This window comes from Cibotium barometz, chromosome 4, assembly GCF_041138505.1.
Source record: "Cibotium barometz isolate CiBa-2024 chromosome 4, ASM4113850v1, whole genome shotgun sequence".
Lineage (NCBI taxonomy): Eukaryota > Viridiplantae > Streptophyta > Polypodiopsida > Cyatheales > Cibotiaceae > Cibotium > Cibotium barometz.
The window spans coordinates 25,322,393-25,337,708 of NC_141049.1; the positions used below are offsets into that span (position 1 = coordinate 25,322,393).

The window sequence follows — 15,316 nt, forward strand, 5'->3', positions numbered from 1 at the left end:
AGCTTGTGACCTTTGTCGCCGCCCAGTGCTTAGGCACTTCCTTTGGTGTGGAAAGAGCCACACTTTTTGGGGGTCCAAGGTTGGCAACCCTTCTTGTGGCTATTTGCACCGCCTCTCGGCTGTCTAAACATGGCCCGTCTACCCCTAAAGGCAGGATGTTGTTACCCACGAACCCTATTTTTAGGGTTCGGGCTTTCTCTCTCCCCGTCACCTCCCTCTAAAAAAAGACTCTTCTTTTCCCTAAAAGCTGCATTATTTTGTCATGTTTACAAAAAAAAGAGCCTTTTTTAACCCAAAAGAAGCACAGTTGGCAATAAGAGGACATGGACCATTCCTTTTTGGAAAACAAAGTAGAGGAAGAGAACAACTCCAAAAGCTCTATAAAAACCATCATGTACCTTAGTTTAGAAGAGAGAAAGAAGGGATCGAGCTACCTCACCATATGATTGTAAGGGGTTTCCCTTTGAGATGCAATTAAATTATGATACTCTTTTTTTTTCTGTTTCACGAGTTTTGTTCACCTTTGTCAATGCTATGGAGCTTCATCTCTTTTCTCTTGGTCTATCTCACTTTGTTCCCAATTTACAAGTGTGGTGTGTTTCGGTGTCTTGTTTCCCTAGCCGGGTCTGTGTAGAGCTCCACCTTAGTCTAGAAGGACGACTCGAGGTTTGCTTTATGGGTGCTGATTGAGTAGCTTGGTGAGAGTAGAGGGAGTGCTCTGCTCTTACTCGAGGAGTGTTTTCTATAGTGAGAGTGCATAGGGGTGTTATAGACAAAGGTTTGTGTTGCTCCCATAACACACATGGTTGTAGGATATCCATCATTTGATCCTCCCGGATCAAAATGAAACTCGCCATCGGGTTCATGACCCTCATAATCATCTAAAGAGTCAATGCATTCATCAAATATCTCCACTTTATCCTTGTGCTCATTCTCAACAAGTTCGGAGATCACCATGTTGAGTGAGTGTCATATTCCTTGCTTTGCATGACTTTGGGTGCTCTTTACTCCATTTTTTACCACACTTGTAGCACAAGCCCTTACTTCTCAGATCCTCTTTAACAGATTTGCTTTTACTTACCCATTAGAAGCTTTCCCACCATCACAAATGGGTCCCTTTGAATGAGCCCCACCAAATCTAAAATTGGTCTTTGCACCTTTACCATACACTGTAGGATAACTCGGGACGGTGGTAGTGGTTGGAGAAGCTTGCTTAGATGACTTCTATGATGGTGGAGAGGATACATTGATCAATCTTATAAGTTCCCTCATGGAAACTTTGGCTAGCATACTTTTCTTCATAGGTCTCGATCAACACCATTGCTTGCTTGAGATTGATCAGCTTTTGAGCCTTCACATTAGCCCTAATGTTTGGCTTCAATCCCTCAACCTCAATGTACATGACAATCTTGAAGTGCTCACCAAATTCCTTCACATGCAACATGAGCTTGACAAACTCATGAGTGTATACACTCCCCGTTTGTTCTAAATCATCCCATTCACATATGAGCTTGTTCTTTTAAAGTGTAGAAGTGAAGGTCTCCCTCGACTCTTCCTTGAAGACCTCCCAAGAAGTAAACGCAGAATCATCCCTTTACAATTCTTGCCACATAGCCTTCCAAATGTAGAGTGGCGAAGTAGACTTTGGCCTTCTCACTTCTTAGACTAATCTCGAAGTACATGTCCAATTTGTTGGCCCATTTGAAATGCTCATGGGACATCTCTCACCATCAAACTTGGTGAAGTTAACTTTGTCTTTCACTCCATCATTGTCCCTTTGGTAAGTGCCCCTTGAGTTACCCAAATTCACATGGGCATTGGTTAGTCTTCTATCCCAAGTACCATTGGTGACTTTTAAAAAAAAACTCAACTATGTCAATTGACCAACCAAATAGTAATGGATCGGGGAGTTCAATGGCTCTTCTCAAAGCTCAAAGGGAGTACTCTTGGAATATGTAAACACTTGAGCAAGATACAAAATAGGTTATGGCTGAATTAGGGTTTTTACTTATGGTTGACCTTGCCGGCGGTTGGGATAGCAAACAATACTAGAATTGGAAGCTTGATAGCTCTAGACTTAGCCTACTTAGGGAGTACTAAAAGGCTATGCAGACACTAATAAATAGCCCCAACCCATTTTCACTGAATTACGTTTTTGTGGTCTTGCATAACATAGTCAAAACTATGAAAACCCCCAATTCAATGCACTCAAGGCTTCCATTGTCCATGACACTTATGTATAAGCTTTCCTTGATCAAGAAGGCATTATTCCACTGCTCCTTCAATGCATTAAAGCTTTCCCATCAAGTGTAGCCACGGAGTTTTGAGAAAATTTTTCCATGGTCTCCTTTGTTTTTGCATCAAAATGTCAACATGAAAACTACACAAATACCATTGCATTGCCTTGCCAATTTGAAACCATGCCAATACCAAATGATGGATGTCGGTGATGCGCTACTTATCGATCTCCCTGCCAAGTCTTCTCATTTCCTTACCAAAGTTTATGATCCAATGGCAAGGACCGGGGCCAAGTCTTCACGTCCATGTACCTAATCCTCCATTTATTCACTTTTCTAAGGCACTCACGAGGAGAGACATATTCAAGCCATTCTCCCCTTTGGCCTCTTCACCTATTCCAAAGGTACCCTCTCAATATACTAGATTATACAAGCAAGAAAGAGATGTATATAACCATGAGCTTGCAATCAAGTATGTGAGAGTTCACTTACAACATAGACATTTATAATTGTATGCCAACATAATCCATCTCAATACAAGATTTTAATGCTAGTGGTGCAGACATGAGCGCTAAATGGTTATTTGCCAATATATAACTTCAAGCGTTGCCTTGCACAATCCCCAATGCTATAGCTCATCCCTCGATGCCACTTATGCAAACGCTAGATCAAATGCACGCACAATTCCATGAAGAACTCATGTCTTTGATTAAATGAATGAGAGAGAATCATGCATTGATTTTCATTAAGCTTAATTAGGGTTGCAGTTAATGAAAAGGATGTAGGAAAATCCCAATTTTTGTAGAAATGCCCCAAATTTACAAGAGGGAATGCATATGATCAAAATGATTCAAGATTTTGGCTTTATGGATCATGAATTGCTATTGAGCCAAGATTATGATGAAGAAAGCAATATTAATGATCATGTGAATCTCCAAATCTTGATTCATTACTTGAAATTTCTCAAGGAATGCATCCACCTCAAAAGAGAGTATATGAACACAATATTCAAGATCTTTTTGGCTTAATGGATCATTAGAGTAGTTAATCCATGATTAAGAGAATGAAGGAGCTTAATCTTTATACAAAACCCCTATTCATGATGCAAGAAGTGATCATTTGTTGCCAAACATGATGGAATTGGAGTGTGAAGCAATTAATTAAGAAGAGATGTGGTAAAATGAAACTTCATTATGCCTTAATCCCCTCGAGAAACCCTAGCAAACGACACAGCCCGCTTTCCCCAATGTGACCCCCAAAGTCATGCTAATCACAAGCATATTAGGTATTTTATGCCTTATGACATGAGTAAAAGACATAAGAAACCAAGTTTATGTGCTTATGGTAGCTAGGGTTTGAGAGAAGCACCCAAATGCAGGCATCGAAAATCGCAAGGAGCCATGGAGGGAAATACCACAACAGTTGGCATCATTTTTGGTCATAGAAGCCTCCAATCATTGTTAGAAGACTCCCGTTGTCTTTCCAAGCTTTAATGGTAGTCATTCTTGCTCCATATTCTCCATGGCTTCAAAAACGTGAGAGAGGGATAAAGGGGAAGAAGGTGTAGGTCCACACCATGAAGCTTTGTCCATTGCACACCAAAAACTTATCCACACCATCTTCGACTCTATTAAAAATTTATACAATTTGATCAAAATTGAGTCCAAATCATGTTCTAATGCCATGGCCATCACTCGAGGTCACCATTGCCATGATTCTTATCATCAAACTTAAAGTATTTTCCATGCTTGCACCAATTTTCTTAAGAAAATATTGGGGAAAATCAAGAAAATCAAGAATCACACATTTCTTTATTTTTGCAAAAAGTGAATTGAAAGGAAGATGAAGATGGATCAAGATCTAGGCTCTGATACCAATTTAAGAAAGAGATTAGGGTTAGGGTAAGAGACACACTCAAGTGGAGTTCACACATATACACTCATTGGGAGTACCACCATAGCCAAGAGCATGGGCTCAAGATTTGTAGTCATGATTGTAAAAAGGTAGTGTCCATCTTCCCTAATTCACTTATATGGCCCATGGTGTGTTCACATTATCACCTTTCTCTATAGCATCCCTATGCACCCTCTATAGAAAACACTCCTCGAGAAAGAGCAGAGCACTCCCTCTACTCTAACCAAATTTCTCAACTCCCATAAAGCAAACTCCAAGTCCCCCCCTCTAGATTGAGGTGGAGCTCTACATACACACATCAAGGAAAACAAGACACCGAAAAACACACCACTTGTAAATTGTGTGCATTGATTGCTACCCGAGCAATTGGGGTTGAGCGTTGCTATATATAGGTAGATAGATATAGGATGAAGCTCCATAACATCGACAAAGAAGAACAAAACTCATGAAACATTAAAAAAACTACTATCATTATTCAAATGCATCTCAAAGGGAATCCATATGGTGGGGTAGCTCTTCCTCTCTTCTAAAGTGAAGTACATGATGATTTTTATAGAGCTTTTGGAGTTGCTCTCTTCCTCTACTTTGTTTTCCAAAAAGGAATGGTGCGCATGTCATCTTATTGCCAACTGTGTTTCTTTTAGGTTAAAAATGTCTCTTTTTTTGTAAAGCTAATAATGCACCTTTTGTCATCTTACAACTGTGTTTCTTTTGGGTTAAAAATGTCTCTTTTTTTGTAAAGATGACTAAAAATAATGCAGCTTTTAGGGAAAAGAAGAGTCTTTTTTTAGAGGGAGGTGACAGGGAGAGAGAAAACCCAAACCCCAAAAATAGGGTTCGTGGTGGGTAACATCCCGCCTTTAGGGGTTGGCGGCCATGTTTAGGTAGTCGATGGGCGGCGTAAACAACGACAAGAAGGGCTGGTGTCCTTAGACCCCCGAAAAGCGCGGCTCTTTCCACACCAAAGGTGGCGCCCAAACATCAGGGCAACAAAGGTCACAAGCTTAAGAGCTCCACAAGTAGACGCCCTCTCTAAGTTATGTAACGAGAGAGAGAGAGAGAGTGAGAAAGCACAAAGTGTCCTATATAGGCTCTTCACTTTACGCAAATCTCGGCATGTGGGATAAAAATGGTGAACTCCATGTACACACTTCCTCCAAGAAAAGAGACCTGTTTCCCACCTAAACCCTATGCAAAAAACTAATCCTCAATACTTATTCTAAGGCATATAATGAAGTTGCCAATGTTTATTTTGAAAATGGTAAAATCCATCATTTATTGCCAACAAAGTGCATCTATTCCCCTAGATTACCCCATGTAGTTCCTCCTTCCCTCCTATAGGGTTCATAGTAAGGGAAAGAAAAACCTCGATCAATATATTCATTTTTTCTTTTCTTTATCTCATTGTAATCCCTTTCACACATACATCTAATATAATAAATTATTTTCTTTTCTTTCATACTTTACACATGCACCCCCCTAACACACACACATAGCCCCCACCACATCTACTTACCAAAATACAAAATAAACTAAAAACATGCTTACTCTTTATTATTTACCCTTTCATACACAAACAACAAACACTCTATCACACATATGCATATACATAATATGGGTACTCTCTCTCTCTCTCTCTCTCTCTCTCTCTCTCTCTCTCTCTCTCTCTCTCTCTCTCTCTCTCTCTCTCTCTCTCTCTCTCTCTCTCTCTCTCTCTCTCTCTCTCTCTCACACACACACACACACACACACGCACGCACGCACGCATGCACGCACACACACACACACACATACAACTACATGAAAGCCATCACCAACCAGCACGTGTTGCAAGAAAAAATTAAACAAATATTTTTGCATTAATAAGAATATCTAGAGATGGGAAAGTAGGCAAAGTTAAATTTAAAATTCATATTATTTTTCAACGATCATAAAGTGTCAAAAGTGGAGGGAATGTGCATGAATTTCATGATCAAGAAACATAATCCTAAATGGGATCATGCTCATAGCAATTCGACACTGAAATTGGTGATATAACTCATATTTGGAAATTCAGTGATTCCAAATACCCCACAACTCATGAAGGGGGGGGGGGGTGGATAACAAGTACACACAAGTATATGATGATGGAGTATTAAGTGTATATAATGGGAGCTACCAACATGATATTAAAGCAGCAAGTTAGTATATCATGTTTGAACATCATGTGTGCATAACATATTTATGAATGCTATCATATTCATAGTACAATTTAAGTTTAGTCACTTTGTTAAATTAAAGTATTAATAGAATAAACAATGCTTAAGAATATAGTTGATATATGCCATACATGTGCATCCCTAGTATGAATATTATCATGTTCATTAGTACAACTCGTCACTAGGTTGGTTAGTTCGTTAGCTCACAACATCAACGAAAATATGGAAAGTATGTTGTAGTAAAAACACTCTAGAAATTAAACGTTTGCTTCTAGTAATCAATTTTGTTATTTCTAGTGATCATTTTATTGCGCTTTGGGAGTGCAATCTCTTAATGGTGTAGAATTTAGGAGAGCTAAAAAATTTACACAATTCAGTGGGTCATAGTCGAGGATCGGAGTCTTGTGTTCTAAGTGTTTTAATATATGTAGTTTAGTGTCTTGCATTTCAAAGTGCCACAAGAAAGTTTCGTATAAACTTGACATTGAAGTCCTTAGGAAAATAGCCTTATTTTCTCAAGTATATTTTCAAGATCCTTCTACTTTATTGCAAGTCAATTGGTTGATTTGCTTTTTGCCAGCTCATGATAGCCAAGCATCATGCTTTCTTTTTTTCGATGCCCATTTAGACTTCTAAATCTGATAGCCCCTTGGGTGCCTAGCAGAAAGGGACAATTTGATTGCCTAAATTCGTTGTCATGAAGCAAGGAATGTAATCCTACATGGGATCGTGCTCGTATAGCAATTCAACATTGACATCGGTGATACAACTCATATTAAAATATGTGGGGTATTTGGAAATTTGGTGATTCTCGCAACAAAGTAGTTTATTCACAACTCGTGAAGGGGGGGGGTGGAGAGGGGGGGAAAGGGGGGCAAGTACACATGTGTATGATGATGGAGTATCGAGCATATATAATGGGAGATACCAACAAATGATATTAAAGCATCAGGTTGAAAAATCATGTTCAAATATCATCCATGTATAATGTATTTATAAATGCTCTCGTATTCATTAGGAATTTTAAAACAAATTTAGTCACTTTGTTAAATTAAAGTATTAATAGAATGAATGGTAATCAAGCATATAGTCGATGTATATCATACATGTGCAACCTAGTAACCTAGTACGAATACTATCATGTTCATTAGTACAATTTGACACTAGGTTGGTTAGTTTGTTAGCTTATAACACCAACAAAAATGCGAAAAGTATTTTGTGGTTGAGATTAACTCTAGAAATCAAAGGTTTGCTTCTAGTAATCAAAATTGTTATTTCTAGTGATCATTTTATTGTGCTTTAGGAGTACATTTGTTCCAATGGTATAGAGTTCAGGAGAGCCAAAAATATTTCTATGAGGTATTTGGAAATTCGATGATTCTCACAACAAACTAGTTTATTCATGTAAGATTCCTCCCTCCAGCTTTTGAGATGTAAAGGTGTAAGAATCTCTCCTTCAGTCTTTGTAATCATCCCCTAATTCAGAATGCAAGAAAACATTGTTTTCTCTTGTTTTTGGTCTAGAGAGAGAAAATATTCTAAAGAGATATAATACAGTTTTGAAATATTTTTAGATAAGTATTTTTTCCCAGTCAATAGGAAGAGATCCCCTGAAACAAAATCTTAAAAAGATTTTTCCAATGTGCATTAGAAATTAATTGAATATGTGTATTGGATATCTTGGCCTAGGAGTATATAATTTCAGAAAATTTTGATTAAGGTCCAAATAATATTCAAAAAGGGCCAATAAGGTTAATCCAAGGTGTTGGAATAAGAAAAAGGCAAAGAACAAAAGGAAATCTCCCAAAAATGAGTAAATTCTCACATAAGATGAAGAGTTGACTAGTACTAGTGTATTAGTTAAAAAATGTCATTTATTAGTATAAAAATAAAATTTTGACACCTCGGGATGGGGGGAGGGGGATCATGAAAGAGACGCCTAGAAATCACATCAAAGGGACATTTTTTATTCAAAAAAAATGAGATATTTCATCTCTCTTCCTTCAAATCAAATAAAAAAAGTGAGCCAAACTAGTCTAAAACTTGTCCAAAATGAATCAAACTGAAGCTGGAAGCCTCCTAGTTGGACTTGGTTGGTGGCCTCCCTCTCCTATAAATAGACCCCCATTCCTTTGTATTTTCATATTGGAGTAACTCTATGCTAGTGTAGTTTTTAGTTTAGTGAATTCTATTAATTCTCTTCTTCTCTTGGATTACCCTCTTCTTCTTGGTGGCCAAGCTTCTTCTTGTGGGGCTTCACTTCTCTCTAAAGAATCAAGCCAAAAACCAAGGGTAAGCCTAAAACAATGGTGTTTTACTCTCTTCTTCAATGGTAATCTTCTTCCCAATTCCTCTAATGCTTGGGAAGCATTTTAATCCATGGTTTCTTCTTTAAAATCATGCTTTTATTGATTAAATTATTTAAATAGATTAGTGCTAATCTTTTATGCTTAAATATAATATTTTTGATTTGTTAATCTCTCTTTTTGTAAGAATACTCATCAAAGTTTTTGGTGTGGGCAAGGGACCTGTAGACTACCAAGGACCCCGGGATGCAAAGTCCATTGCAGAATTTGGTCTTAAACAGGTAAGTTTATATTAGCTCATTGTTAACAGGTTTCCTTTGAGTTTTGAATCTCTAGCAACATTGTTTATTTGAGTAGTAACACACCAATATCAAAACTGCAGTTCGCAAATGTGGGGGAGTTTTTAGCATTCAATTAAGAGCATAACATGATCTATGTGAAAATACAGGTAAAGCTTCTTGAAGGAGAGATTGAATGAAAAGAGTGGAAGCAAAAGTGGTGGAAGCAAGAAAGATGGTGATGATGGGGCTAGCTCATCTATAGAGCTTACATCTAGTAACTTTGACAAGCTAGTGCTCAATAACAAGGATCTTTGGCTGGTGGAATTCTTTGCCCCTTGGTCTCTCTCTCTCTCTCTCTCTCTCTCTCTCTCTCTCTCTCTCTCTCTCTCTCTCTCTCTCTCTCACACACACACACACACACACACACACACACACACGCATGCACACACGCACGCACGCACATGCGGGCACGTGCATGCACGTCTGTGCACCCATAAACATGTGTATGTATGTATATACATTAGCACCTTTTGAGTTGTGAAGTCCTGAAGTTTTTTGTGCTGGTTAATGCTAAAAGGTCTGGGCATTGCAAGAAGCTTGCACCTGAGTGGAAAAAGGCTGCGAAAGAACTGAAAGGAAAAGTAAAGCTTGGACAAGTAGATTGTGATGCAGAAAAGGTATGAAGTTTGACAACTTTTGACTCTTTTCTTGGTAACTTTACGTCTTGTGCATATGTGAAAGTTAGACAAATCTGCACTAGCACATGTATCCTACAAAAGTAGTGTCCGTGTGAGTTCACATTTCCGCATCCATGCCCATGCCCACACACACTCCCTAGCATGCATGATGCAGCACACCCGCCCACTCACTGTATGGACAGCGTTCATGCACACACACTGAGTGCACACACACTATATGGACAGCGTTCACTTTCATGCACACACACTGAGTGCACCAGTCACACCCACAGCCATGCCCACGATGACTCCCTTTTGCAGGAAGCATGCTAGACAAACGTACCCATGCACCCACCATATGCACATGCACTTACTTTCATGCACACACACACTGCATAATGCACAGGTACATGCATGTTCTTGCTGAGAGGCCAATCTGGGCATATTTTTGCCTTCCAAGCAAGGTGTTCTTATTTGGAGCTGTCAGTGCTTGTGTGCAGGGCCTGATGAGCAGGTATGGTGTCCAAGGCTTCCCAACCATTTTGTACATGCTTTTTTGTACTCAGATTGGGCTGGTTGCTATGACACAAGAGTGTCCACAAGTGGTTTTTGTTTCATGCTCGGTAGCTCATGTATATCTTGGTTGAGCAAGAAGCAACCTACTGTGGCCACTTCTAGTTGTGAAGCTGAGTACAGGGCAGCTTTCACAGTTACGGTTGAGTGTGTGTGGCTCAGACGGCTTATGGCTGACTTGGGTGTTGGACAGGAGTATGCCACCTCTATCTTCACTGACAGTCAGAGTGCATTGGCAGTTGAGAGATCAGCTTCGCCTCTATGTGCCAACACAGGACAACCTCGTCAATCTTTTCACAAAGGCGCTTCCTCGTGAGAAGTTCAAAGCTTTCCGCAAAGCTTTGGGCTTGCTCCCCTTTGTGGACTGATCTACTTCGGGCATGGCACTCCCCTATACATGAGTGCCAGCTCTCGTTCACACCATCACTCCCAGGGGGGATTTGTTGCCATATATATATAGGCAATGATGTGTGTGAACACACTTAGGACTGCCGGGGCACTTTTTCCCTCTTTAGGAGGTTTTTTCCCCCGGCTTGTATATACGCCCATCCTTCTAGGACTAACTTATCTTTTGTACATTGACACAATCTAATACATCGTGTGTTGTGTGCATTCTTGCTTCTTCTTCTCCAAGCTTTGTGTGCTTTCCTGCAACCTTAATTCCAACAAACTCGAGGCCACGGAGAGTCATGGGAGCATGGAGCACCTTTCCTCTGGATGGTTCCAGAAAACGTAAGTCTCAATGACATCCACCAATAGCTTTACTTCTTTGAGGTCCGGCCACCATTACACACACTTTTCCTTGTGTATTAGGATGTGATATTTAGATAGATAGATAGATAGAGAGAGAGAGAGAGAGAGAGAGAGAGAGAGAGAGAGAGAGAGAGAGAGAGAGAGAGAGAGAGAGAGAGAGAGAGAACAAGAGCATCCTTCTCTAAACCTTTACTAATCACTTGAGTGTGTAAAACCTTGCCTAACCCAAGAGCTCCTACCATGCCGTAAGCTTTTAAGCTATAAATAAATGTACTTGTGTGCAACATAGGATTTGGGCAAGCAGCGAGCCATTTGTTTTATACTTGTGTGCAAAATAGGATGTGATGTATTAGAGAGAGAGAGAGAGAGAGAGAGAGAGAGAGAGAGAGAGAGAGAGAGAGAGAGAGAGAGAGAGAGAGAGAGAGAGAGAGAGAGAGGATAATATACATTCATATTGTAGGTTAAGCAGCTTTTCCTTGAGGAGTATAGGGAAAGGGATGGGACACTTGTTCGTTATTGTCGTGTGGATGAAGCTTGTCCAAAATGGAATAGGGCATGGGAGAAATGGGTTGATCTTATCCATCATGTCAAAAAATGTCATGGTCTCCTCATTGATATCTCTCGTAGACCCGTCGGAAGACCAAAGGATAGTCAAAAGTCTGAATTGGCCTTTGGATCAAGGTCTCATAGGCAAGCCAAAGCGCGGTCTCAAAACTTATCTATCCGCATAAAACTTGCCCGAGACAAGCATCTTAGAGATCTACAAAAAAATGCAAAGAAGAGATGGATCTTTAGCTCCTTCAACGGAAAGATGCCATATGAGGAATGGGAGGAAGCCCATATTCAAGAGGAGATGGCAAAGTGGGAGAGTCAAATGCCAAATCGAATTGCAAAGATGGAAGCAAATATTGCCAAAGGATACGACAGCGTGGTAAGACATGTTGGAGTTTCTTGCTTCAATGTTGGTCATATTGAACTCTCTTCTCATTGTTTCTAATTCTAAAACTTTTTATTTTCAATGACTTCTTTTAGTCAAGAAAATACAAGGATAAGAAAAATGAGGAGGAAGAAGATCATGACAAGGAGAGCATGGAAGGATTGGAGCATGAGGATGAGATAAATGAGACTGCGGAGAGTGAATCCGAAGATGATTTGTCCATGGAGAATGAGGATGAGGTGGTCGATACTATCTCACCAAAGAAAGCTCTCAAATCCAAAACCTCCATGCATATAGAAATTTCTTCTCCATGTGGAAGTGAGACAAGGTATGTGTCTATTATGCAATGATTTTTTCTTTCTTTTTTTTTTGGTAGTTATGAGTGTTCTATGTTTGTAGATCGCCCAAGGATACCTCTATCCACTTGTCCTCTTTGAGATATGGTCTTGAGGTGATTTTCGATGCTAAACTTGCGCGTGGAATCACTAGCAAGAAAGCAAGCTCAAGTGTAAATCTTTTTGTCATGTAAATATCACTTTTGTTAGAATTCTTTTTTGTTTGAATATCTTGTGGTCTTGTAGTGTAATAAATTATGGATTTGTAGGTGGATAGAGCGTACCTTTGAAGAGGATGCCCTCAAGAATGTTTGGTTTGTTGATAGTCTATGGCTATCATTCATTCAATCTCAACCTAGTGAAAGGGTGATGCGAAACTATTTTGGAAGAGTGGATCTTTCCAACCACATGTTCACTTTCTTTCCGGTATGGAAATGTTTGTCATGCATGAGTTCTTGTTACATTTGTTCCACAACACTTACATTCACTTACATTGTGAATCTCTCATTTTTGTAGAGATCATTGGACATAAGCGGTATTTTTTGATTCCATCGCTATTCGTCAAATTGATCGCTACATTGTTCCCTTGACAAGGTATGTGTACTTCTCCTCTAGCATTATAACATGATGGATTCTGTATTTATAATATAGTGGCGCTTTGTGTGTTCAGAGTTTTGCAAATTTTTTCAAAGTACACATCGCATGAACAACTTACAAAAGAGCTATAAATTTTGGAGAATTGTCATGTTCAAACAATGGAGGTGTGGAGTTCTTGTAAGTTCATAAAAACTTTTTTTTATTTGTGAATATGTATGCATGGAAATTTTATTGGTTGTTTAGATGCTGAGACAAGCCAATACCAAGGATTGCGGATACTATATTATGCTAGTGATGAAGCTACTGATTCAAGGTGGTGTGAAGAATTGCACACCAAAGAAGTGGGTAAGTAAATCATGGAGTTGTGTTTCTTATGATACTTTAGAGTAGAATGGTTTGTGATTATTGTCTTGAAAATTTGCAGCTTACTTCGGGTTGGTTCTCTCATGCAATTGTGGAGGCGCTCAAGATGGAGTTTGGAGCATGGGCGCAACATGAGGCTTCGGATTCCACCAAGTAGCAAGCAGGAGACAGCGATGTATAGTTTTGTGGCTACCGAGCTAGACGTCCATACACTTATTTTATGTATCAATTTCTTTTGGAATAATCATGTATCAATTTCTTTTGGAATCAAGAACATACACTTATGTTATGTCTCCATGTTGGATATGAGTGCTTTTAATCTCGTAATGAGTGCTTTGTAATGAGTGCTTTTAATCTCGTAAACTTCAACTCCGGCAAGTGTAAATTTGCTTTGCACTTTTTTGTAAATTCGGGCTGTAGGACTTTTGACATTAGATATACTCTCTGGAATTTTTGTAAATTCGGGCTGTAGGATTTTTATAAATTCGGGCTAAATTTTTTGTACATGTGCGTCTGGTGGAATCTTCTACTCATCACGAGCTGAATTGGGTTCCCTGTTGTTGCTTCTTTTCATGGTGTTTTTTAACACCACCCACCTCTTGAGATTAGTTCAGTTTCCATGGCTTCTTTGCTCTAGGCTTTTACGTTAATTGATTGTCTACATCATTGTCCTTGAGATTCCATAGCATGCCAAGTGGAAATGAAGGGAAGCGATTCTTAGCAAGTCATTGAGCGTGAACCAAAAGTTTTAGGTCGGATGGATGAGGGTTTACCAATGTCGCATATAGATAAGAATTAAACAACATGGCTGTAGTCTGTTGCATGCACGCTTGTGCTGATTGTAGTCATTCTTACCTTCTTATCCATAGGACATGATGATGCGACATAGGCCTTGGGTAGAAGAGCATCACCTTCTTTGCTCCACACTCGTTCAGGTTTGTTCCCATGCTTAGTGTCATTATATGTAAATTCAGGCTGTAGGACTTTTAACATTAGATATACTCTTTAGAATTCTTGTAAATTTAGGTTGCATTATATGTAAATTTGGGATGAATCTTTTGCTGTTTTTCATAATCTGGAATTTTTGTAAATTCGGGCTGCAAAATTTGTAAATTTGGGCTGTAGGACTTTTAAAATTTGAGACTCTCTGGAATTATTGTAAATTCGGGTTGTAGAAAAAGATAGTATTTCTACTCCACACAACAAAAAAGAAACATGGAAACAAAATTGATAAAGCAAAAAATAGACGTATTCTTACAAAAGATGGAATAAAATTTCATACGGACTTAGGGTTAAGCTTACAACAACTGCAATTGAGATGGCGGATTTATGGTATACATGAGCAAAATCCTCATGTTTGAGACTTGCACTTTACAAGTGTTACCATTCTGGTTAATAAGAGTGAAAACACGCTCAATGTCACGGTCTTCTCCATGCTCACAAGAAGCAATAGTGGCACAATAGTGGTTTGTCTTTTGGATTTTGTGCGGTTGGATTATATGGTTGAAAGTAGACCACCTATAAACATAACAAATGTCAATACAATACAACGAAAGTATTGTAGGAAAAGAAGAGATAAATTTACAACCTTTTGTTGTTTTTGCAAAATTGCAACCTCAATGTGCATGGTTGTCCAATCATCATTAGGAATCCTACCTGCACAAAAGGTCTCGATAAAAATTGCAACAACACGCACTTTGATAATAGCAAAGAAAACATCTTACTCATTATACCTTCGATGTGTTTTTGATATGACAACATTTGAACCTCCTTCGGGATCATAAAGAATTGAAAGATGATTTGATCAAGCATGGTAGCTCTCTCCAACTGATACCTTTCTTTGGATATTGACAATTGTGCAACATGACGAGAACTACCGATATCAAACAAATCCTCTGCACGACATTCCACAACGGATGGGTGTACCGGCAAATGATAGAGATCACTCTTGCTGCCCGGGATATGGCCATCATGATTTGGATGAATGTGTATAGTAACCTCATCTTTATCATCAAAGCTTTGCACTTGAACTTTGAATGGACAACCACACTTCTTTGATGTTCTAATCCTTTTCTTTTGTGAACCACAATGCTTAGGCTTTCCACCTCTATGACAAATATAGTCAATCACAAGAGTTGACAAATG

The 15,316-nt window shown here is 39.0% G+C and overlaps 1 protein-coding gene and 1 long non-coding RNA gene across 2 annotated transcripts; both read left to right on the forward strand.

Moving 5' to 3' along the window:
* Positions 1-9,105: 9,105 nt before the first annotated feature.
* On the forward strand, positions 9,106-10,158 carry LOC147639083 (uncharacterized). Its single transcript, XR_015263414.1, has 3 exons — positions 9,106-9,274; positions 9,514-9,613; positions 10,114-10,158. It is a non-coding gene; the product is annotated as an uncharacterized LOC147639083 (long non-coding RNA).
* Positions 10,159-11,673: 1,515 nt separating this feature from the next.
* LOC147639084 (uncharacterized) lies at positions 11,674-12,405 on the forward strand. Its single transcript, XM_086793371.1, has 3 exons — positions 11,674-11,870; positions 11,972-12,204; positions 12,276-12,405. The coding sequence occupies exons 1-3, from the start codon at positions 11,751-11,753 to the stop codon at positions 12,403-12,405; spliced, it is 483 nt and encodes a 160-aa protein (XP_086649497.1). The 5' UTR covers positions 11,674-11,750.
* Positions 12,406-15,316: the final 2,911 nt, after the last annotated feature.

What these genes read in the sequence shown, in the direction of transcription:
- LOC147639084 (XM_086793371.1), top strand. Translation starts at nt 11,751, where the DNA reads ATGCCATATGAGGAATGGGAGGAAGCCCATATTCAAGAGGAGATGGCA. An exon ending in CCAAAGGATACGACAGCGTG is followed by an intron (nt 11,871 to 11,971) that starts GTAAGACATGTT and finishes GACTTCTTTTAG; the next exon opens with TCAAGAAAATACAAGGATAA. An exon ending in CCATGTGGAAGTGAGACAAG is followed by an intron (nt 12,205 to 12,275) that starts GTATGTGTCTAT and finishes CTATGTTTGTAG; the next exon opens with ATCGCCCAAGGATACCTCTA.